This window comes from Alosa sapidissima, chromosome 23, assembly GCF_018492685.1.
Source record: "Alosa sapidissima isolate fAloSap1 chromosome 23, fAloSap1.pri, whole genome shotgun sequence".
Taxonomy (NCBI): Eukaryota; Metazoa; Chordata; class Actinopteri; order Clupeiformes; family Clupeidae; genus Alosa; species Alosa sapidissima.
The window spans coordinates 23,830,467-23,853,862 of record NC_055979.1 but is presented as its reverse complement, the minus strand read 5'-3'; the positions used below and the strand labels follow the sequence as shown (position 1 = coordinate 23,853,862).

Below are 23,396 nucleotides of genomic sequence, written 5' to 3'. Positions count from 1 at the left end.
TTAAGTGATACTAGCCTACGATTGCAGTTATGTGATATATTTGTCAAACTAGGCTTTCAGCTCAGATCTGTGCGCGTTCTCGGTGTTGGGATGACGTTGGCCAATCGTGAAACGTGGAGACGCACAAGACCGCCTCTATTTAAAAGCAATTACTTCCGCATTCATGAGCGATAGCTTAATCTACACTGCGGTCATTTTTTGTGTCTAACCTTATAACATCAAATAAATCAATTGTCATGAGTTGTGGTATGATATGCACGTCCATAGTGGGATATTTGCACGCACAGCACTATTAAAGCACATTCGAGATCCAAAATGTTAGTAGAGGCGGAGCTCCACCTGTCAGATATATGACAGAATCCTACACGTATAGGGCTCTTGTTGTAGGAGGTTTACCACTTACTTTGAGTTAACTTACCCAGGTTTGTCACTAAACCACGTACTTGGAATACCCCCCAGGCGGCTAGAGGACCGCAAGGAGCAATCCACTGAATTTCACAAACTACAGGATTATGAGCACTGTCTGCACTTTTGAACTGTAAATATCCTTAATTCAACTTAATCCCCAAAACAGCAAAAAGGAAGATGGTGGACTTATTTCACAAACTAACTTTGAAAACATTTCATCAAAAACAATAGTGACAACATACATTCACTATCTGTGATTCACTATCTGTGTTTGTTTTGAGCACCATGCTGTTAGTCCAACACTATGGAGTTGAGAGACTGTGTCACCCTGGGTCTGGTCTTAAAGTGTAACTCCAGCAAAAAAGAATCTTTAATTGTTTGTAATGGTTGATCAACGAAAAATATTGTCTCCATGACTTATTTGATGTGTTTTAATGTAGAAAAAGACCCTGGGGTCAATTTTCGCCTAAGTTACACTTTAAAGCAGAAACTCAAACACAAGGAGGCGATTCGAAAGGGGAACAACACTCTGAGTCAAACCCCTGGACTTTCCACCAGAACCAAAACAGGTAGCTGGCCACTTGTGGCATGCCTACTGTAGTTTCCTCATATGTTTGTGTAATATGGCCTTGCTTGATATTTCACAATAATGGTGAAAGCAAAGCATCAGCCATGAGATTATCCAGGCTTCTGTTTTTCATTTTTTCCCCTTTTTGTGCATAACTGATTTCATTCATGACTTCCTCTTCACACTTGCAGTTTTTTTCAACTGCTTACAGTACACACTAAATCTGTGCTTGTCACACACTTTTCTAAACATGTCTTCCAAACATCATAACCCAACGCTAAATCTGCAAAAAACATACACTAATTCTCAGTGTTTGACTCAGTTTTCCATTTACTAAAACACATTTTGCAAAACACCACACGCAATTTTCTACTTAACACACAAAAATCTAACAGGAAGTAACTTGATATCGTTTTTTAAACACAACCCATCAAAATGCCACACTAAATCACCAGTGCCTCACTCTCTCTTCACATGTGTAAACACTCATTACTTTACTGAACACCATCCAATCATTACCTTATAGGCCTTTTAATACTCTCTATGTAGGTATGGACCCTCTCAATCTGCTCCTAGAGGATTTCTGTTTGAAATGTCTTTTGTACTCTATTTTTGTTTCTCCCCAAGTTACCATTAGCTCTGTGCCTCCAGAAATGCCTTAGGAACGCTTAGGAATGTTTGTTTCTGCTGTTGAAAATTAATACATACAAAACATGGCAATGTCCAATTGTCTAGTCATTAGTAATGATAACATACAGTTAACCAACATAATCACATATTCTAGTCATTAGTAATGATAACATACAGTTAACCAACATAATCACATATTCTAGTCATTAGTAATGATAACATGCAGTTAACCAACATAATCACATATTCTAGTCATTAGTAATGATAACATGCAGTTATCCAACATAATCACATTTTAAGGTAGGCCTACACAGACATACATGCAGATAATGTTAAGCACTGATACCTGGACTGAAACTACCCGATCACAATAACATTTAAATCACATAGAATTGAGAAAGTGATCAATACTATGGTCTAATACACAACAGTAACATTTAGTTACTAGGCCTAATGCTAGCAATGTTAGGATACACGACAGTGACATTTAGTTCAGTAAAGCGCTTGCTTCTGTCACTTTATCTTTCAAGTAAAAATGGCTTTCAAGTAGAACACTGGTTGAGCTTTATATTTATAACACTTGCGTTGCTTTTCAGTATATTTTTCCCCTGTTTTCTCTGACCTTTTGAGAGCATTGACAACCACAGAGGTGTTTGCAGATAGCATTGGTGTGTCTGCAAAGGCACTGTAAATATCTCAGAAGTTCTCCTTGTTGAAGATGAACTTGCAGGAGGACTCCGAGTTGGAGACACATTGCTTCTCCAGGGTCTTAGCCAGAGCTTGTGGGCCACATAGGAACACGCCCACTTTTGTGCTGTTCAAACACACACGGCAGAAAGAACACATTAGAGAGGATATCCACACTGATACCGGCATCAATATCATAGCATGCACCTGTGGCCATTTAATAATGATACACAAACTGTATGTTTCTAACTGCAAGGAAGGCTTGCCATAATGCTGGACATAATCTGGATGGACTGCCATAATGCTGAACTTACTCTGGATGGTTTGCCCCGATAGTACTGAACTCGTCCTGCCATTTGGGTTTCCCAAACTTTGTCTTCTCCTTCAGGCCAGTGATGGGGTCATTCTCAGTCTCGTGACGAACCCGGAAGTACGCGGCCTGCATGGAGACATGTCAAGCAGCCGTAAACACATGACTCACATACATCAGCCGTAAACATGACTCATATATGGCCCTGATAAACGCAGGAGGGCAGGATTAGCTGTAAACATGACTCACATACGGCCCTGAATGCAGAAATGCAGGAAAGACTGCCACTCAAGTGGAACATTAACTAATGAGTTACTAATGCAAATGATTATTGGGAAACATTTGTTGAGCTAATCTTTTCCATCTCCTTTAAGGAAACAAAGCCACGGTGGCCCAGATTGCAATAGAGCAGTGTTTCTCAAACTTTTTCAGACGAAGGACCACTTAACCAATAAAAAAGAAACGCACGGACCACCTAAAAAATAAATGAAAGATTAGACCTACTTCAACAGTATATTAGCCTACACAATAGGCCTACTCACTGAACCACCTTGCTTATTGTCTTTTCACTTTGCTTATTGTGTCAGAGGATTCATATGATTTACACTGGCATATCTTACATAGACAGTGTTGCAGAACTGTTTGGATTTAAATACAAGTTGGTTCAATATTGCTAACAACTCATTTATATTATATTTTACCACGTCTGCTCGCGTACCACTTGGGATAGCTTGCGGACCATCAGTGATCCCCAGACCACACTTTGAGAAACACTGCAATAGAGGTAGAGAACGCGTCTGGTCTGATTAGAGAACTCGTCTGGTCTGATTAGAGAACGCGTCTGGTCTGATTACGGTAGAGGTATAGAACGCGTCTGGTCTGATTACGGTAGAGGTAGAGAACGTGTCTGGTCTGATTAGAGAACGCGTCTGGTCTGATTAGGGTAGAGGTGAAAAACGCGTCTGGTCTGATTAGGGTAGAGGTAGAGAACGCGTGTGGTCTGATTAGAGAACGCGTCTAGTCTGATTACGGTAGAGGTAGAGAACGCGTCTGGTCTGATTAGGGTAGAGGTAGAGAACGCGTCTGGTCTGATTAGAGAACGCGTCTGGTCTGATTAGGGTAGAGGTAGAGAACGCGTCTGGTCTGATTAGAGAACGCGTCTGGTCTGATTAGGGTAGAGGTAGAGAACACGTCTGGTCTGATTAGGGTAGAGGTATAGAACGCGTCTGGTCTGATTACGGTAGAGCTAGAGAACGCGTCTGGTCTGATTAGAGAACGCGTCTGGTCTGATTACGGTAGAGGTAGAGAACGCGTCTGGTCTGATTAGAGAACGCGTCTGGTCTGATTACGGTAGAGGTAGAGAACGCGTCTGGTCTGATTAGAGAACGCGTCTGGTCTGATTAGGGTAGAGAACGCGTCTGGTCTGATTAGGGTAGAGAACGCGTGTGGTCTCACCTCAGATTCCTTCCACCTGGTGAGGTAGATGTTGTAACTGAGGAAGTCACTCATGCCCTTCTCCATCATCTGACCCTCCAGGCTCTGGAGGAGGTCAGCGAACCACTCGAAAGCCTGGGTCTCTGGACACAGCCAGTAGAAGTAGATCTGCAGAAAAGCGCATAGCAAGAGGTGCACAGCATTAAAATCTGCTTACAATTAATAATTTAACTGACACTAGAAAAATAAATAAATAAAATGGGTCAGGGCCTCATGTAAGCGCTATTTCCATACTAGGAAGACCTCATGTAAGCGGTGTGTAAGGGCTACTTCCATACTAGGAAGGCATGGGGGATCTAGTTGGCTAATCCTCTGTGAGCATTGCTGTAATGTAAGATTAGGTAATGAGGGAACGGGAAAACCGCTCACCTTCTTGGTGAGTATGTTGGCGTTGTTGTTGACATGTTTGTACCACACAGATTTCAGGATGGATGCAAAAGGGGTGACTCCAATTCCAGCACCCACAAGCATGACCACATCGTAGCGGAAAACATCCTCACTGGCCGTCCCAAATGGTCCATCCACTGCCATCCTTGAAACAGAGAGATTCTCATAATACTTGCCTTCAGTTCTTGTACGTTCAAAAAAGCCATTAGGAAGAAAAAGTCTTATGGAAGTGACAGATGTCTCACTGTGCAATTGCACAGTTCCTTTTTTTTCTTTAGCAAAACCCATTAACCCATTTCCTCTTTTGTTTGAACTTTCCCATATTTGTTAATAGTGGCATAACATACCAAACCGATTCTCAAAGGTTCACGACCCATCCACTTGATTCATTAATTAACATCTAAAACCCAGTAATCCATTTCCATGCCCCACAGTAGCTAGACACCAAACATTGACAGCAACGCTTAGCGGCTATTTATAGCAGCTTTCTGATTCCTTCTCAACATGTAATTAAAGGTACTGTCAGTGATTCTGGATAACACCATGTCCCTTGATATTTCAACCAAACACCAACAGAACAACAGAGAGCCAACACCAATCCAAATCTAAGTAGAATCACTGACCGTACCTTTACATGATAAAACTTTTAGAAAGACACAATCTTTATTTCTTTAAATAGTTCAATATCACTGATGACATTTATGAATGTTTTGTCATGCTTTTACCCAAAAGGCACTACATTTAAGGTACCGCTCTTTGCGTTAACAACACTGAAATGGGGCTATGACCCAAGATCCTTAAAGCAACAGCATGTGACCCAAGATCCTTATTAAAGCAACAGCATAGAAGAGTTTTCATGCCCCTTAGTGTCAACATTCAACACCGTTTAGCACTATGACACCGCTTAGCTCTATGATGGTACCAAGTTCGTCAAAAAACAACTAAATGGGTCATGATTCTACCCATTCAACAACGTTAAATAGTGCAATATCAAGCATCCCGCGCATGCATTGGCAATTTCAGAGACGTATTTATTCCCCATATTATAAGTCATTGTAGCTGCAGAATGAGTTATTGGCCGTTATTGTAAAAGAACTGCATTGTTCTGTTCTGAGGTCCATTTAAGGAAACCCTCTTTGTTGTAACAACGCTGAAATGGGCCTATGACCCAAGGCCCTTGCTTGGGCAGTTTGCAGACTTTATTCCCCATATTATTGTAGCATCAAAACGAGTTATTTATTATGAGTTATTTGTTGTAGGATAAAAGAACTGCATTGCGCTGCTTTAGTGTCCTTACTTGGGCAGTTTCCAGGCCTCCTGGAACTCGTTCTTGTCCCCTCCACAGGCCTTCAGCAGGCCCTCGGTCCAGTCCCCCACGATGCGGACATGGACGCTGAAGTGGTCCTCTTCGGGGGCAGAGGTGAGCGTGAAGGGGTGCCACTCCAGCTGTGAGACCGACGGACACTTAAGGAACACGTACTGTCCCACCTCCATTTTGAAGCCTTTTTTCCGCATCTGGAGCTCCAGTGTTTTGGACGGGTGCATGACCACCTACAGGAAGAGCAGGACAGCGGAACAGCACAACCAAGGAAAAATATTAAGGGACTATTTTGTATCATGATGTATTTTTTTTAGGAAATAAAAAATTAGAAATAAAAGACTGACCTTTGTGATGACCACCTTCTGATGTGAGCGCCAGAGTCGTACCAGCCTCTCACACACGTACAGAAACATGGGTCCCACCACCCACTTCCACGTCTGAAACCAGACATTAACCCTTTAATCATTTAGTGCATTAAAATACACACAAGTAAAGAAACAGGGGCCGCACCACCCACTTCCAAGTCTGAAAACAGTGAGCGAGATATTATCCTTTAATCATTTAGTGCATTAAAATACACACAAGAAAACAGTGAGCGAGATATCAATCATTTAGATATCAATAATTTAAAAAAAAGATTGTATATAATGTATATGATGTCTACATGTCTATATATTATTGCAGTATGTCTTCTTTCTGAAGAGACACAACCCTGCTGAAATAAACAGCTAGAAACCAGCGTATGCTGGTAGTTGGGTTTAGCTGGTCTTTGCTGGTTTTCTTCCAGCTCTTGCTGGTCATGGCTGGTGTAGCTGGTTGGGCCACCAGGTGGACATGCTGGTGTGATTATCTGAGGAAGCTGGTCAAGCTGGTGTGACCAGCCAGTGTGGGATACAGCTGGTGTAAGATAGTTATGCTGGTGACTAGCCTGCCAAGGTTGACATATTGTTGGTGTAAGATGGTCATGCTGGTTAGCTAGAATGACCCACATAAGCTGGCATGGCCTGTTAAACCAGCAATGTAGACCAGCAACACGAGCTGAAATGACCAGCTTGAGGTTGTACAACAAGCAAAACCAGCTGAATTACCATCTTAAGTTGGGTAAACCAGCTGAAGGTATGTTTTCACAAGTGCTTTGCTGGTCTAGCAGGTCAACCATCATAGGGTGGTCAAACAAGCTGGTCAACAAGCTGGTCAACCAGCAAACCACCTTTAGCTGGTCAGGCTGTTTTTTTCAGCAAGGAAGTGAAAGCTTCTCTCACCATTGGGGGATTTCCTGCAAACTGCGGTTCAGTGCAGAAAGTCCCATTTTTGCCCCATTCTTCAAAGTGAGCAGCACATTTTCCCGGGCTGTTCTTGTCTAGATCGGTGTCTGTTTGGCCACGTACAATGCGTCTGTACAAACAACAACAGAAACGTCACAGTGGTTCTTATAGCTCACAAGACAATCAGTATACCTCACAATACATTCAACAATATTTTGATGTAATCTTCTGTAAACAGGTAAACAGATTTATTGCATTAGAACCCACCATGGAGACCATTACCCAGAGAGAGAGAGGAAGTTCTGATTCATAGTTCTACTTCTACATAGTTCTAGTTCATGTGATCTCATACCCACATTTGCACAAGCAAGCTGATTAGGTGCCACATTTCCGATGGCTACAAATGATGTGGTCCATGTTGATTGGCTGATCCTCCAAGCAGGAAACGGCCAGCTCATCCACCAATCAGCATAGACAACACATTTGTCTCCACCAGTGATGTGGCACCTGATCTGTTTGTGAAAATGTGGTTGGAAGTGAGCACGTACATCCATTATGATGGATGCTAACTGGCTGAAGCTAACGCTAACACTAACCCTGCAAATCCTGGCCCTCTGGGAACCGATATATTTGACCTGTACACTCCTGGCTGTTGGGGATGTGTGTGTGTGTGGGACTGCATTTGGATGTGCATGCGTGCATGCGTGCGTGCATATGTGTGTGCGTGTGCGTGTGCGTGTGTGTGTGTGGGGGGGGGGGGATTTGTGTGGGACTGCATGGGTGTGTGTGTGTGTGTGGGACTGCATACTCACCCCGCTCCGTGAAAAACCAAGCCAATGAAGAAGACCACAAACAGGTGATGGGTGTACCAGAACACCTCAAAGTATGACCTCCGGATGACCTCCATGGAAGAAGTGATGATCAAGATCAGGGCTAAGGTGATGACCACGCCGGTCAGACCAGCGATGGTGGTGAACATCACAATAGTTGGATTCTGAAAGATGAAAAGGAAAAATGCTCATGAATCCCCCAAACCAAACTAGTGTAAGATATCATCAGGCTCCCAAACCAAACTAGTGTAAAGATATCATCAGGCTCCCAAACCAAACTAGTGTAAACCAAACTAGTGAGACCATAGTCATAGTCAAACCAGAGTGTAGGCCCACCATGATGTTACAGGGAATGAGATGACTTACTGACAATTACATTGCAAACCACCATGGTCAGCAGCTCTTGTATTGAAAGCTGCTCTTCTCTTAGATGCTACAGTATTTATGGATTTTGCTGTCATGATTGTGGGGGGGGGGGGGGGGTTGCATCAAAGCACCATGGCAACAGCATACGGACAAAGCATGATTACGCAACCAGAACAGTGCGCTGATGCACCGTCCAGCCAGACTGCGGGCGGGCCAGGCGCTCTCGATGGTCACCCTCAGCTGCCTGTGTTAACCAGTTTTCCTGGTCCTTTCTCTGACCAGGACCGACAACCACCGTGTGTGGTCAGCGACTTCCTTCTTATTTTCATTATTCACAGCGATTACAGTCTCAGCAGAACAACCTAGACTTAACTTTAGCAGTCTCAATTTATCTAGACTTAGATCAACTTATCTACAGTAGACTCAACTTTAACAATCTTAACCTCTCCACAATTAAAACGTCCAGGCAAACAGCAGACGTCTTTATTTTAGGTAAACATTATCGTACAGTAGTTATTATCAGTTTCATTGCACGCCTTGCCAGGACAGGTTTGATCATGCATTACACATTCTGTAGAGCTATATTTTATGTTTCTGGCTCTGTATGAGACTACAGACAGCAAACACACTCACGGTTTCGTTGCTGCGGATGGGGTTGAGGAAGGACCGGTTGTCTCCGTTGCCGATCTGCGAGAGCACGTAAGGCAGCTGGCTACTGTTCCCCAACAGCTGGGCGTCCATGAAGCGCTCAAAGTTGAAAAGGTGGGCCATGATGTGGACCGCTGTCAGCAATCAGCAAAGACAAAGAACACGTCACAGTTATCAATATACTCTTTTATATATGAGATATTTTGTGGATTATCCGAGTGTTAGATTGTATAATAATCAATTTGCAATCTTAGGCCTACATCAGAGTTGTGTTTCACAATGTAAACTTATTTATTTGTATACTTTTATTTATATGCATTTATTTGTATTTCTTTATATTTATTAATTAATACTTTTAATCCTGCTCATTGCTTGGGAATGGACCTGAATGTGATAAGTGCTGTACTGAGTGGCACCTGTGTGAAAGGCTATCATGTAGGCGACCAGCTTATGGAAGGTGATGTTCTTATCAAGTTGGCGAGCTGCAGTTCGGCTACAAATCTGTTCAGTGCGACACACAGCCAAAAAACACAGCGTTTAGGATTTGGCCAGATCTCTAATCTAATCAGATTAACAGTGCATATTCCATCTGAATGTCTTTAATATTACCATGTGGGTTTAATACTAACAGCATTTATTGGTCACTATGATAACAACCCTTGTGTGGCTTACGGCCCAGTGCACTTAAGAGGAAATCTCAGGCAGATATTGATTTGAACAGCTGTCTCTTAAAAGCAGCGATATCTTAATTTCACACACACACACACAGACACACACACACACAACACACACACACACATACACACACCTGAACAGTGCCTCGCAGAAAAGAGAGCAGGTTGCGGCACACAGGCAGCAGGATCAGCATGCAGTTGAAGTTGAGGCAGGCGGCCGGAGCTCTGGCCCACGACAGCGCGTCCTGACCAGACGGGCAGAGAAAGAGACGTAAGATAGAGGGATGGAGAGAGAGAGAGAGAGAGAGAGAGAGAGAGAGAAGTACAACATAATAAAACAGATAGAGGGATAAAAAAGAGAGAAGTACAACAGAATCAAACAGGAGTAAACAGACAGCTTTCACTTCTGTTTATTAACATTTGGTTTGAACACCTGGTGTTACTGGTGGGACACCTGATGTGACTGTACTCAACCGTGAGAGATAGTCACACAGCAGCACAAGTCATTCTGTAGATATGCACAACACTGCACTACATACATACACACACACACACACACACACACACAAACAGCAGCAGCAGCAGCAGCACAAGTCATTCGGTAGATATCCACTACACTGCCATTCACTGAATATCACATGCTACTCTGCCTAAGCCTTCATTAAACACGATTTTGAGTTTCCATTCAGTGGGACTGAACACATATAAAACACTGAAAAACAAAGGTTCAGACATATAATACACTTTAATTAATTATAAGTGTAGATAAAGAAATATTAATGTACATTTGATACACTTATCTCAATAAGAATACAAGTGTAGTAGTATTTATGGATGAGGAATCTCATATAGTAAAATACAAACAGGCACATAACACACTTACCCCAAGAAGAATACGAGTGTAGTAGTATTTATCGACGAGGAATTGTATATAGAAATATACAAACAGGAAAACATTGATCCCCAGCCAGACAAGCTGAAATGAACCAAACGGAACACTCAATAGACAGCTCTTCTTACTGCAAAGGTCAGACTTATTAATAAATAATATGAAGAGTTCCAAAATGCTATATCTCCATTTTCAAAAAAGTCATGTAATTTAATTGTGTATTTAATTTCATCAATACAATTGCAGTTGTGTTGTTTCGATTGAGTAAAGATGAATCAAACAACAATATCCAACTACAGTTGTACTGAAATCACTTTGGAAACAATATGTAAAAAAATGATTCATGAAAATTCATTAAAATGGAGGATATAGCATTTTGGAACCAAATTCTTCATATATAGTCTTTATAATATAATAAATAGTCAAACAGTCTACTCACAATGACAAAAATGGAGACACCTTCATTTGCAACAAAGCTGCCCATCTTGAGAGCTGGAGTGAGTGTGTGTGTGAGCGGGAGCTGAAGTGCACTACAAAGCAAGCTCCTGAAGGTTCAGTATATATAGGAAATGGTGATATGAGGAAATAACCATCACCATTTCCCGTCTAATTTGTGCCTGTGTGTGTGTGTGTGTGGGTGGATTTGTACTTTGGTCTTTAGACATGCCATACCTCCTCTGCAGCGTGGTTCAGCCATTACTTCTCAATCAGGCTTTGCATCCAAAAGCACTGATAGATCAGGGCCTTGCTGTTATCACAAATCAGTGTAAATAGTAATGCTTACTGAGTATGCTTTCAGTGTTTTATGTTTCAGTTGCGCATGCTGTATTAGCGCTTCATTGTTTTAATTAATTGCATGCATTCCTACTCTACTAGAAGCAGCGCCTACAGCACCTACAACAGTAGCATACAGTTGCTCATACATTAAAGGGTCTGTGGGCTATGTGCGGTCTACATATGGTCATTATGACTATGACAGAAAACCCCTTTTTTTTTGTCTGGGCGATGTAATGAGCCATTGAAACCCAAGCACCTGCTCTTTGGTCAGCTGTGATATTTCCAGTTGAACGAGCCTGTGTTATCTGTATGGGCAAGTAGAAGGCCCCATGAAATATTCACACGTTTCCACTCTGATAAGTCTAAAGGGGAAAAGACACATACCAACAGACAAAAGATGCTCACACACTCACACACTTATATGCAAACAATAGGTTATTTTTTATCTATTGAGTCTTTATTATGGTTATGCTTAAATGACAAAAGTGTGTAAAAAAGGTATTTCTGTGGTTAGCATTCAGTGCTGTTAGCTGACTCTCAATGACCTTTTTCTCAAAACTCAACATTCAAGAAGAGGACCTTGACCACCAGGTGGCAGCACTGTTTAAGAGCTGAGTCTTTGACACATTTTTTTTTATCCCTTCCTTGACAATAATATATGTGCAATAGGTGGTCCCTTTCTTTAGCAAATCTGTAAAAATACACGTGCAACAGGTGCAAAGCACGAGTGTAAAAATACAAAGTAAACAAATTACACTTTTCATTCACAGCTTTACACAGATGAAGGCTCACTATACCATCGGCTTTACACAGATGAAGGCTCACTATTGCATCGGCTTTACACAGATGAAGGCTCACTATTGCATCAGCTTTACACAGATGAAGGCTCACTATAGCATCCAGGTCAAATGTTTCATTTTTTAAAAAAGATGTTGTTTTAATGTCTGCTTTTGCATCGTGCCAGTGGTGCCCTTCAGAGTGTCCAAACAAAACAAGTGGGAGACTGATCACTGAAAGGATGCAAATGTATATGTCTGAAAGTAAGGCCCTAAAACGTGTAAGCTCTTCCAATACTTTCTGAAATAAATGTGGTTACATTTTTGTTTTGTTAGTAGCAGGCATTAAGCCTAGAATACTGGCTGATGAAAAATCTTTAATAAACAAAGACAGAATACTGTCTTTGTTTGTCTTTGCCTGGCGAAAATGCTTTAATAAACAAAGACAGAATACTTTTGGAAGAAACCTGAGTGTGTGCTTTAACTTAGTGGACCATGTAAGATGGCAATGCCCCTCATTAGTGAAAAGGTGGAAGTAATACAATCATTAAATAAATATATCAAAGTTGAAATAAGGTAGTAATTCAGTAAGTAAACGTCACAAAGATAAACAAAACAAAAACACAACAATATTGAAACAAACACTGACATCACATGAACAAAAGCAGCACTTTTGTATAAGCATTGTAGGTTAAAGGTAGCTCACATGCATTCTGGAAAGGTTTACAACTACGATGATTACCACTGCCATGCTGATGGGACCCAACGGGTCCAAAATGAAGGGCCGAGTCAGGGTCCTTAGCCTCCCTTATACTGTCCAGCATGGTGTGTTCCAAGGCAAAGCAAATTGTTTTCATTGGCTTATCGACTCTGTGTTTCTCTTTTCTTCTGCAAGGAGCACTTGTTTTGTGTGCAAAGAAAAAAGGGTGTGTGGGGGGGGGGGGGGGGGGGGGGGGGGTGGGGGTCAGTCAGGTGTTAAGGGTTACTGGAGAAGCTTTGGCTGAGGTCTCCGTTGGTGGCGTAGGTCCCGTCCCCCCCGGGGCTGTCCGCGTCGGTGAGGTGTGGCTGCTTGTCGCAGACGGGCCCTACCTGGGCGGCGTGGTGCCCGTGGAGGAGCAGGCATGAGGAGCCACAGCACTCGCACGCGCCCTGCGACGCGCTGGCGGAGAACAGCCGGCGGCACGGGTGGCAGAACTGGTAGAACATCAGCATGAAGAAGATGGCCGCCGAGTAGCCCACCAGGAGCAGCAGCGCCAGCACCGGCTCGTCCACCGCGCGGTAGACGTCCGTCTGGTAGGCGTGCCACAGCAGGGTCAGTGCGCCGTTCTCCAGGAAGCGCAGGCCGTAGTAGCTGGCCACGCGGCGCCAGCTGTGCGCCTTGTCGATCAGGTCCGGGTCGCAGAGTCGCAGCTGCACGGCCGACCAGCAGAACATGTTGATGCCCGCGTAGAGGAACGTGAGCAGCGCCAGCACCATGGTGGTGCCCACGCGCGTCAGCGTCTTCTCGATGTTCTCGGGGAAGGGCGAACCGCTGCGCCAGAACAGCGCCCACGGGTGCAGCGTGAAGAGCAGGAAGTTGACCAGCACCACGGGCAGCACCCAGATCTGCAGCACGGAGCTGAACAGCACCAGCACAGTCACGCGCGTGGCGATCTCGAAGCTGCGCCACAGGAAGATGCACAGGTACGCGCCCGGGCGCACGTCCACCTCGTAGTCGTCGTAGCGGATCTTAATGGCCAGGATGTTGCAACGGAGCGCGCCGTACACGATGGACAGCAAGGAGATGACCATCAGTGTGCCTTCAGAGACGTAAAGAAAGAAAAACAAGTGAGGAGGTTGCTGGAGAGCTGCTGAATGACCATCCTAACCTCAGATATTAATGTAAGACTGTTATGTAAGGGATAATGGACGACACGGTGGTCTGTTCACAGAAGTTAAAGCACGGTCGAGGTTGTAAAACGGCCCCGACACGAAGCGGAGGAAGTGCATCAATTTCTGTGAACAGACCACCGTGGAGTCCATTATCCCGCTTATTCCACTGTTGCCACTTGCGTTGTGTTCATTTCCTATTACAAATTAAACGTTTTAATCGCTAAAACTGTCTTGTTTGCAGAACTAATTTCTTCCGACACATAATAATTTCTCAACTTGCAGGACAAACTGCCGTTACTAGTTCTAAATGGATGGTTGCTACGGCCAAAGGCCAGTCGTTAGTTCTATCTCTCCCGTTGTCAAGTGGGCGTACCTCAAGATTCTGATAAACTTTAGCTTTGAAACATTGCTATTTTACTTAGCCTGCTGTCATCCATCTAGCTAAAAGCCACCTCCGTCATATGCTGCAATGTTCTGAACGTCTGCATTTTACAGCTCGGATGCAACGTGACCGTTCATTTAAACTTCACAAAGAGTTCGGCGAATTAATATACAAGTGTGATATGGCCAAAAAAATTGATCTACTTCATAGGTGTGCAAATAACATACGGTTAATGGTCGTTCTAAATTACGTAGGACAATGGGAAATTCAACCAAGCAGTGGAATAAGAATAAAATATCAGGTTTTGACAAAGGGTGTTCAAACATTCTTGTTTTGGGAAATTGCCTGACATACAGTGTGGGGTCATCAGAAAGCAACACAACAGCTGTGACACATGCATGGGGCGGGTGCCAACATTTCCCCAGGGGTGAGTGAGTGGTCACACGCTGGACGGCCGTCTGGAACAGCCTCACGGAGCCCCAGAGGCTGGGCAGCAGAGCACAGCGGGGGCAGGACTGGGCAGGAAGGCCAGCGTTGGGTGCTCATGTAACCCAGAAGGTTTTAGTGTGATAATCCAGCCTGGCCGGAGCAGGAAGGACGTTTGTTTGCACTGCGCTGAAATTGTGTTTATTGTTTTGTGTTTTGGATCGCTAAGCAGCTCAGCCAGTGGTAGGAAGTGGGAGAGAGAGAGAGGGAGAGAGAGAGAGAGAGAGAGAGAGAGAAAGAGACAGGGAGGGAGAGAGAGAGAGAGAGAGAGAGAGAGAGGAGATTAACTATCCTAATCTATTTGATGCTTTTATGCTAAAGCTTCAGACCACATCTCATGTTTTTATAAACAACCACAAATGTGCACCCTTCTCACCCTGGCCTTTCCAGGACGTGCTGTTGAGTATCAGTATCCGTTCCGATGACTTCCCCTCTTTCCTCAAATCTTTTGTCTCTTGCAACGCGCTGACTACCGCAAGGCATCGGGTGTCTCCTCTGATAAGACACAAATATAGCTGGCCAGGCCAGATGACAACTGCCAGCCATCTTACGCAACAGCGGAGTGGACGAGGACGGAGGCCTGAGCTCACTCCATGCGGGGGCCCCCTGAAGTAGAGCATTAAAATCCCCCACATTGGCAAAGGAATACCTGCAGTGCCATTCAATAATATGGAATTAAGGGCTCCTCTGCATTGTAGTATTTATCATCACCTAAGTAAGCTCTCCACTGCATTGTAGCATTTATCATTACTTAAGCTCTCCACTGCATTGTAGTATTTATCATTACTTAAGCTCTCCACTGCATTGTAGTATTTATCATCACTTAAGCTCTCCACTGCATTGTAGTATTTATAATTACTTAAGCTCTCCACTGCATTGTAGTATTTATAATTACTTAAGCTCTCCACTGCATTGTAGTATTTAGTAGTAGTATTTATAGTAGTATTTATCATTACTTAAGCTCTCCACTGCATTGTAGTATTTAGTAGTAGTATTTATAGTAGTATTTATCATTACTTAAGCTCTCCACTGCATAGTAGTCTTTATCATCACTTAAGCTCTCCACTGCATTGTAGTATTTAGTAGTAGTATTTATCATTACTTAAGCTCTCCACTGCATTGTAGTATTTATAATTACTTAAGCTCTCCACTGCATTGTAGTATTTAGTAGTAGTATTTATAGTAGTCTTTATAATTACTTAAGCTCTCCACTGCATTGTAGTATTTAGTAGTAGTATTTATAGTAGTCTTTATAATTACTTAAGCTCTCCACTGCATTGTAGTCTTTATCATCACTTAAGCTCTCCACTGCATTGTAGTATTTATAGTAGTATTTATAGTAGTATTTATCATCACTTAAGCTCTTTGTTAGTAGTCGAATGTTTCCTTCTTTTCATCTTTTAATTGTGCCCAAAGTGGGATAGGGGCGTGAGAGTTGTAAACATTCAAAATTTTGGCTAAGTCCCCTCAATCTGTCAGATTTGCCAACTGGAGCTTTAAGTGATTATAGCCATGTCTAAACAACAGAAAAGCTGGCCCAGCCGTGGCGCAACTGGCTGGGGCACCTGCACCGTACACTGGCATAAACCCCCCCCCCCCCCCCCCCCCCAAAAAAAAATAAATATATAAACAACAGAAAAGCTCATCAAAATGCGTCCAAGATGCAAAGGCATAGGGCAGGACATGGACCACAAGAAAAGGCGCAACATTTCAAGAAATTACCGTTCATTGGCAGTGCAGATCCATGAGATGGTGAGGGAGACACAGTACCAAGTCCAACCACAAGCGCCCCCTTCCTCTGATAACTTCTGGCATTATTCTCCTTTCTCCCTGTTTTTTTTAATAACTTTTGGAAGTCGATACCTACTGCAGATGTTTTTCTCAGTCTGACCTATTGGTTCAACCTAAAACACAGCCATAATTAACCATTTTCCTTGACGACGTTAGGGATCTACTTCAGTGCTTTCTTATGATGCGAGTATCTCCAATATGGTGAAGTCCCGACCTGATGACACGCCGTGCAAACCCCTTATTTTCACTGCATTAGTTGTATTGTATGTGTTGTTGCATTTATCTCCATACCATCTTGTGAATTCTATTTTTTTACTTAATTCGAAATCGAAAATGTTTTATTTATTGTTTTGTTTATTTGTTGTATTATTACCATTTTTTTCTCTATTATTGTGTTAATGCTCCAAATGTAAAGCACTTTGAGCTGCATTCTGTGTATGAAAGGTGCTATACAAATAAAGTGTAATATTATTATTATCATCATCATCATTATTCTGTTTTGAACAAAAGATTAAAGCCTTTGGATAAATGCCTTTGAATAAAAGCGTCTGCTAAGTCAATAAATGGAATAGCTTTGCTTTCTTCTGCAGAACATAAACAGTAGACTCAGTGATGGAGAAACCTAATTAAACTTTAAATGAATCTGTAGTCATAAGATAGAAGATAATTACAGTACTTTATTGTTTTATATCGATGTTTTGTTGAGCCTAATGGCATTCTAGATAAAACAATAAAGTAATTATGACAGTAGCCTTCCCAGAGTAATTCTGAGAGTTGTATTTCCTGATAGCAGTTCCTAGAAAGGCCAGTACGGAAAACAAATAAGATATAGGGCAGAGGCGGGCGGAACTCGGTCAGTGTTTCATGACCATATGCATCACGTGTTGACTCAGTTACAGTAAAGGGACACCAGTCAAAGATAAGATTAGATAGATACACTAGTGTAGTGTCTTAGTTAAGCTCACACTGGCCTGTAAAAGTGGGCCTGTACCACCCAAACACAGGGAGAACGTGACCTCAGAACACTGAGAATATAACACCACTACGTCATACCTCACACACACGCTAGTAATTAGCACTCACTCACTCACTCACTCACTCACAGAGGGAAGAAAACAGGGAGAATGAGCAGATGGATTGTGAGGGGTTTGGCTATTCTACTAGTTATCCATTTATTTCATTTCATGATCAGAAAGATCTATGGGCTGCCAGAATCTCTTCTCTATATATCTCATCATATTATATATATATATCTCATCATATCTATACATTCATAATCTCTTCTCTATCTATATCTATCTCCATATCTATACTTTCATAATCTCTTCTCTATCTAAACTTTCTTTCAACCACCAGCTGGATGACTCCTCTGACTTGTATGTCTTGAATTTCCCCTTGAGGATCAATAAAGTATCTATCTATCTATCTATCTATCTATCTATCTATCTATCTATCTATCTATCTCTCTAAGATGCGGTGCATGTTCAGAACCACCAATCATAAACCTGACTCTCTCAACCACACTGGCCTTTTGGAATTTATCTAAATATAAATCAAGAAAAGCTTGAGAGAGAGAGAGAGAGAGAGAGAGAGAGAGAGAGAGAGAGAGAGAGAAAGAAAGAGAGAGAGAAAGAAAGAGAGAGAGAGAGCTGGTGAAAGCGAAAGAATGAATCCTGCTGAAGCAGCAAGTGAAGACCAGCCTCTCTCCTGGAGCGGGACAGAAATAATCATGGGTTTGAGTTACGGCCTCTCCGTCTCTATATAGTTTACGAGGTCACCCTGCAGGACCGTGATACGAGGTCTCCCTGCAGGACCGTGAGGCAGTTCACACCCTGCTCAGCAATGCAGTGACTGTGCTTGAAGCATTGCCTCGTCCAAAATGCTGTGAGGTAATTTACTGCCTCTCACACTTGGTGCGGTGAGGGATATTGATTTGCTGGCCAATTGATATTGCCAGCCAACTATGGATTTGAGAGAAGAAAATACCTTTGCTGCAAGCATTTGGTGCTTTTTTCACAAGATGGCGTGAAATAAATGGTTGATTATTAAAAAAAACAATATATGGCTAAATAAGTTTCAGATGGTCTGAGGAATTAACAGAATTTCGGGGCCTGAATTTGCTCGAGTAGGTAAAGAAAGCCAAACAGTACAAATTCTACCAAAAAGATAAAAGATGACTCATTTTGTTGTAGAGTTGGTCATCTGACTAATGCCTTGTGTCCTTGTTCCTGTGAACAGAAGTCTATTCACAACTTCCAAACAGGTGTATGCCTAAAGCCACTGAAAGGACAAATAAACTGGCAGATTGATGACTGACAGATCATAAAGCAGCGGCAGATGGAAACAGTTATTTAGGCCTCAGGCTAGAACTAGCATCATGCTTGTTTTACAAAGAGTTCTATGTGACAGTTCTTAATGGTCTTAGCAGCTTTCTGTGTAACCTAAAAGAAAAAAATCCTACTAAATTAAGTCAAAATTCCTTCCCAAATATCTCACACCATGATACCACAAAGGTATTAGGTATCTCTCACTGTAAGAGAAAAGTGACCAATATCTCACACCATAATGCCACACAGGTATTAGGTATATCTCACTGTGGGAGAAAAGTGACATTTGGGGCAGCTCTAAATTATGCAGGACTTGCACCAGTGATGACAAAGTTTCTCATCACTGCCACAGCTTGCCACATTCTAGCCTAAGCTCATGTCAGATCATGTCAGGAGATTTCACCACTTCTTACTTTAGGTCTACAACATCTACTAGTTGACTTGGTGAAAGCAATATCTAAAGTTGACTGCTTCAAACAAAACACAGACTACTCTCGTGCAAAGATTCTCGTGAAAGGTAGGTGTGTGTGTGTGTGTGTGTGTGTGTGTGTGTGTTGTGAGACTGGACATTCAAATGTGCTGTATGCCATGACGAGGCATGACATGACACAAGATGACAGGACATGACATTATATGACAGGACAGGACAGACGTACCTCTACCGATGGACACCCCCTGCTGCAGAACGCATATGTAGAGCTGGAGGGTGAGCTGCGGTGCGGAGCCCAGGAAGGCCTGGATGACGGAGGTGCGGGCGAAGGCGGCGCGGTGGGTGATCAGCTTGCCCTCGGCCTGCCCCACCTCCTGCTCCACCTCCTCCGACCGACCGCCCCGGGGCATCTGCTTCCTCCGGGTGATGGTGACATACGGCTCCTCGAACGTGCCCGCGCTGCCATAGATACAGAAGGCTTCCAGACACCTGAAAATGACAACATGCTGGTGAGCAGTCAGCACTTAGATACAGGGTCCACTGGGGGACATTAGAGTCCTGAACTGGGTCCGCTGGGGGACATTCTTCCTAAACTGGTATCTCATTTACAACAACAGAGGCTTCAGATAGCTACTATGCCTAGACATAGATCACTGCTTCCAAAGTGTGATGCGTGAGGAGCACATATAATAAGAGTTCTGAATAGAGACACACTGATTCAGGGTCAGTGTGTGAGGTGTGTCGGTGCGGTGGCACTGTTTACGTGAGGAAAGGGTGAGATTGCTGACAGTAAATCAGAGAGGGAACCTGAGACACCTGCAGGGGCACACCTGTCCCTCACCACCACACCAGAGTGGGCAGTCTGCCCCACAGTGTGGAGGCCCCGTAGTGGCAGACTGCCCATTTAATTTGCTTAGTATGCAGAGGGCAGCATGCCCAGTGCCAGATAAAACGCTTGCCTGGTATGGGCTTTATCAAGCTTCCAGTTCTAGAACGCTTCTGAGAAAGGGGGCAGTCTGACATTGAAACTTGAAAAACTTCTCATGGCATCAAATTCCTCACTAAACATACAATGTTCTAAGTGTGCTGACTCAGGCTTTTTGAGCAAGAAAAGAACTAGAAAGGCAAGCAGTGCATGTGTATGAAACCCATCCCATAAACACTGACACAAGGATTAGCTGTTTGGATACTATCCATTGACAGCTAGGGTGATGCAAATATTTACACATTAAATATGTAATATAGAAATGCCTAATAAACATTAGAGACCTAATAGGCTAGGCTTATAGGCTAGTCCTATAAGCATCCAGCTTAAAATGGACCACCAAACTGAAAATAGCATCAGTAGACAACACAGGCTGAAATAAAGATGTTCAATAAAAACCTGTCAAACAGAATGCTATTGCTGGCAAGTGGCTTACTGGGAGGAAACAGCCAGGCAGAGGCTTTTAGGGTAATCGTTAGGTTACAGACGAAATTAAAAAGACGACATTAATGGCCCCGGGACAGCTTTTCAGGGTCAAGTCCCTTCCTTAATTACGGTTTGTCTTATTTAGATAGATAGATAGATAGATAGATAGATACTTTATTTCTCCCAAAGGGGAAATTCAAGGTCTCAGTAGCATACAGACATCACACACAACATGCACTTACAGCAGAAAAAGTAATATAAATAAAAATATAAAAAAACTCCACTGTACAATAGAGACAGTAAAAGATAAACATGATACTAAAATACTAAATATACTATATAAACTAAATTAAATATCCCACATAGTGTGCTTAAGGATGATCACGCACAGGGCAGGGACTTACAGGGCAGGGACTGAACCTGTAATTCAGTGTGCATTGCAAGGTGCTCTATGAGACTGAGTGTCAAGGTAATGGTGCCAATAAGTAAGTCCAACAGTGCAACCGTGCAAGAAGTCTAGAGACCAGCATACAATAAATATGGACATATAAGAGAATAATGTATAATGTAGACAAGGTAATATAAAAAAAATATATATATCAGTGCAAGAATAGGTTGAGGTAATATGGTTACAGCCATTGGTCAAGTATTAAGTATAATGTACATTATTTTAAACACATGGTGTAGTTAATTATTTTTCTCTGTGATACAATGGGCAGATAAACAGGTCTATTTGAGGTCGGCCAGTGAGATACCCCAGCACTCACAGAATACCCATATGGATTAAAAGAGCTGGGGTGAGAAGCCGACTGACCAACAGGATTTTACGCCCAGACAAATAATTCCACCCGGCCTTGTGAATACTGTAGGATGCGAATACTGTAGGATACAACGCGTGCCATACTAAACTGTTGATCGATACTAGCATGGTAAACAAGCAGGCCGCGCGGATTGTATGCGCAACTGAAGACAAAAGCTGCATTATTTTCTCTGCACAGCAATTGTACACATCCAGCCTTTAAAAATAGACACTCTAAACAAGGCTATCGCAGATGTTGTGTCGAATCTCATTACTGTGCATTAAGACACCAGAACCATTCTCCGTTGTAAACATATGTGATGTCTGTAAGTGTCTGGTTGTTTTTGAAGGCACACCCTACCGGATAATCGGCCCCAGCTGCAGTATATGTAGCAGAAGCACGAGAGGTCGGTCCCTGCTGAGGTCCCGGTGGATAAATATCAGGGTGAGCTGCACGAGGACTGACGGGAGGAGCGTGAAGAGCAGCGTGAAGCCCTGCCAAATTTTGTCTCCAGCGGAGCGGTACGTGGTGCTCAGATATAACGCAGCCGTCGTCTCAGCTGTGAACAGGGAGACCGAGACAAGCACCGAGCTGGGCAGTCTCATTATCACTCAGCCATCTTTGTCTTCGTCTCCTCCAGTCTTTTATGCAGACGATTCGGAGACGGCTGACTGAACCACGAAGCCGCAGTCATCAGGGCTATCCAAGACGAGAGCTGGACTGTTTTGACGCTTAGCTGTAGATGGCGCAGTGATTTCAATGTTGTATTGACCGATTGCGCGCTCGCGAGACCATACGTGCTGCGCGCACGCACTTTTACGCTATAGGTCGGAATCTCTTTTCAAGAACCGCTGATCATTTCATTTTAATGGTTAGAAATCACCGAAATTATTAGAAATTGAGTTAAAAAGATCAACACATGTTAGGCGACGCTCTGAAAGTGTCTGTCTACACACGATCTCTGACATTTAGCCTACACTACTTAAATACAGGATACTGGATTAAAAATGAATATTGGATTGCGCTTGTTGAGTTTGTTATATAGGCCTACTGGAAGGCCTATGCAAGATATCATCAGGTTAGTACCCCCATTCGCCCAGTAGATGTCGATGTAGCACACATTTCTACAAATTCTTCTGAAGATCCGTTAGAATCCTTCACAGCCAGACATGTTTGATAGGCTATAGCCCTTATTAGACATTCTCTGCTATAGCTATATTTCCTTTACTGTCTATAGGTATAGCCCATTTCATTGGCTGTAGACATTGGTATTGCTTTACGACATTTTAGGTGGAGATTATGTTTCAGAAACTCCACGAATTTAGCAGGGGCAGGGCCATGAAGGTGTTAAACAAGGTTTATCAATTGGTTTGAATCGTGAACATACTCCAACGTTTGATTTCACACTTTGATTTATTACATGAAATGTCAAATATTGGCCAGTTATGATATAAGCTAAGTAGGGTGTGATAAATAAACAGATACAGTTTGCAAACAGTGATTTGAATGCTGATGTTTATGGCAACTGTTTGCATGTTCCCATGGAAGAGGCTCATCATGCTTGTTTTGAGGATCTGGCATTTAAAGCTTCCTGTTGGTAAGGTCAGATAAGAACCAACAGAAAATAATGTCCTTCCTTCCTGTCAATACAGCGGACTCTTATGCAGAATGAGTAGGCCACTGTGGCGCTAGGAGAAACTGTCTTCCATAATGTTTATATCTTATTTTGTGGGCCTACATTTAAAAGGGCTGCATACCCTGAAAAGTCTTTCAAAGGTTTTGCTTTGTGAGCTCTCTGTTCCTTTCTAGAGGCCAGATAAATAGCATCAGTATAAATGTCAAATCCCTGTGTGCCCAATGCAAGGTG

The 23,396-nt window shown here is 42.8% G+C and overlaps 2 protein-coding genes across 2 annotated transcripts; both read right to left on the bottom strand.

Moving 5' to 3' along the window:
• Positions 1-594: 594 nt before the first annotated feature.
• LOC121698242 (cytochrome b-245 heavy chain) lies at positions 595-11,027 on the bottom strand. The gene is made up of 13 exons (XM_042080175.1): positions 10,917-11,027; positions 10,472-10,564; positions 9,723-9,833; positions 9,331-9,415; positions 8,900-9,048; positions 7,883-8,064; positions 7,068-7,200; positions 6,150-6,242; positions 5,782-6,035; positions 4,467-4,629; positions 4,059-4,205; positions 2,608-2,732; positions 595-2,420 (listed from the first exon to the last, which is right to left on the bottom strand). The coding sequence occupies exons 1-13, from the start codon at positions 10,959-10,961 to the stop codon at positions 2,303-2,305; spliced, it is 1,698 nt and encodes a 565-aa protein (XP_041936109.1). The 5' UTR covers positions 10,962-11,027; the 3' UTR covers positions 595-2,302.
• xk (X-linked Kx blood group (McLeod syndrome)) lies at positions 7,801-22,328 on the bottom strand. Its single transcript, XM_042080186.1, has 4 exons — positions 21,890-22,328; positions 19,545-19,807; positions 13,005-13,829; positions 7,801-7,824 (listed from the first exon to the last, which is right to left on the bottom strand). The coding sequence occupies exons 1-3, from the start codon at positions 22,132-22,134 to the stop codon at positions 13,006-13,008; spliced, it is 1,332 nt and encodes a 443-aa protein (XP_041936120.1). The 5' UTR covers positions 22,135-22,328; the 3' UTR covers positions 7,801-7,824; position 13,005.
• Positions 22,329-23,396: the final 1,068 nt, after the last annotated feature.

Bases quoted from the DNA above. Each gene is read 5' to 3' on its own strand.
- LOC121698242 (XM_042080175.1), bottom strand. From the start codon at position 10,961: ATGGGCAGCTTTGTTGCAAATGAAGGTGTCTCCATTTTTGTCATT. The intron at 9,049-9,330 runs GTGCCACTCAGT...GATTGCTGACAG, and splicing joins CATGATAGCCTTTCACACAG to CGGTCCACATCATGGCCCAC. The intron at 2,421-2,607 runs GTAAGTTCAGCA...GTGTTTGAACAG, and splicing joins ATCGGGGCAAACCATCCAGA to CACAAAAGTGGGCGTGTTCC.
- xk (XM_042080186.1), bottom strand. From the start codon at position 22,134: ATGAGACTGCCCAGCTCGGTGCTTGTCTCGGTCTCCCTGTTCACAGCT. The intron at 19,808-21,889 runs GTAGGGTGTGCC...TGTCATTTTCAG, and splicing joins CAGCTGGGGCCGATTATCCG to GTGTCTGGAAGCCTTCTGTA. The intron at 13,830-19,544 runs GTACGTCTGTCC...ACGTCTCTGAAG, and splicing joins GGGGGTGTCCATCGGTAGAG to GCACACTGATGGTCATCTCC.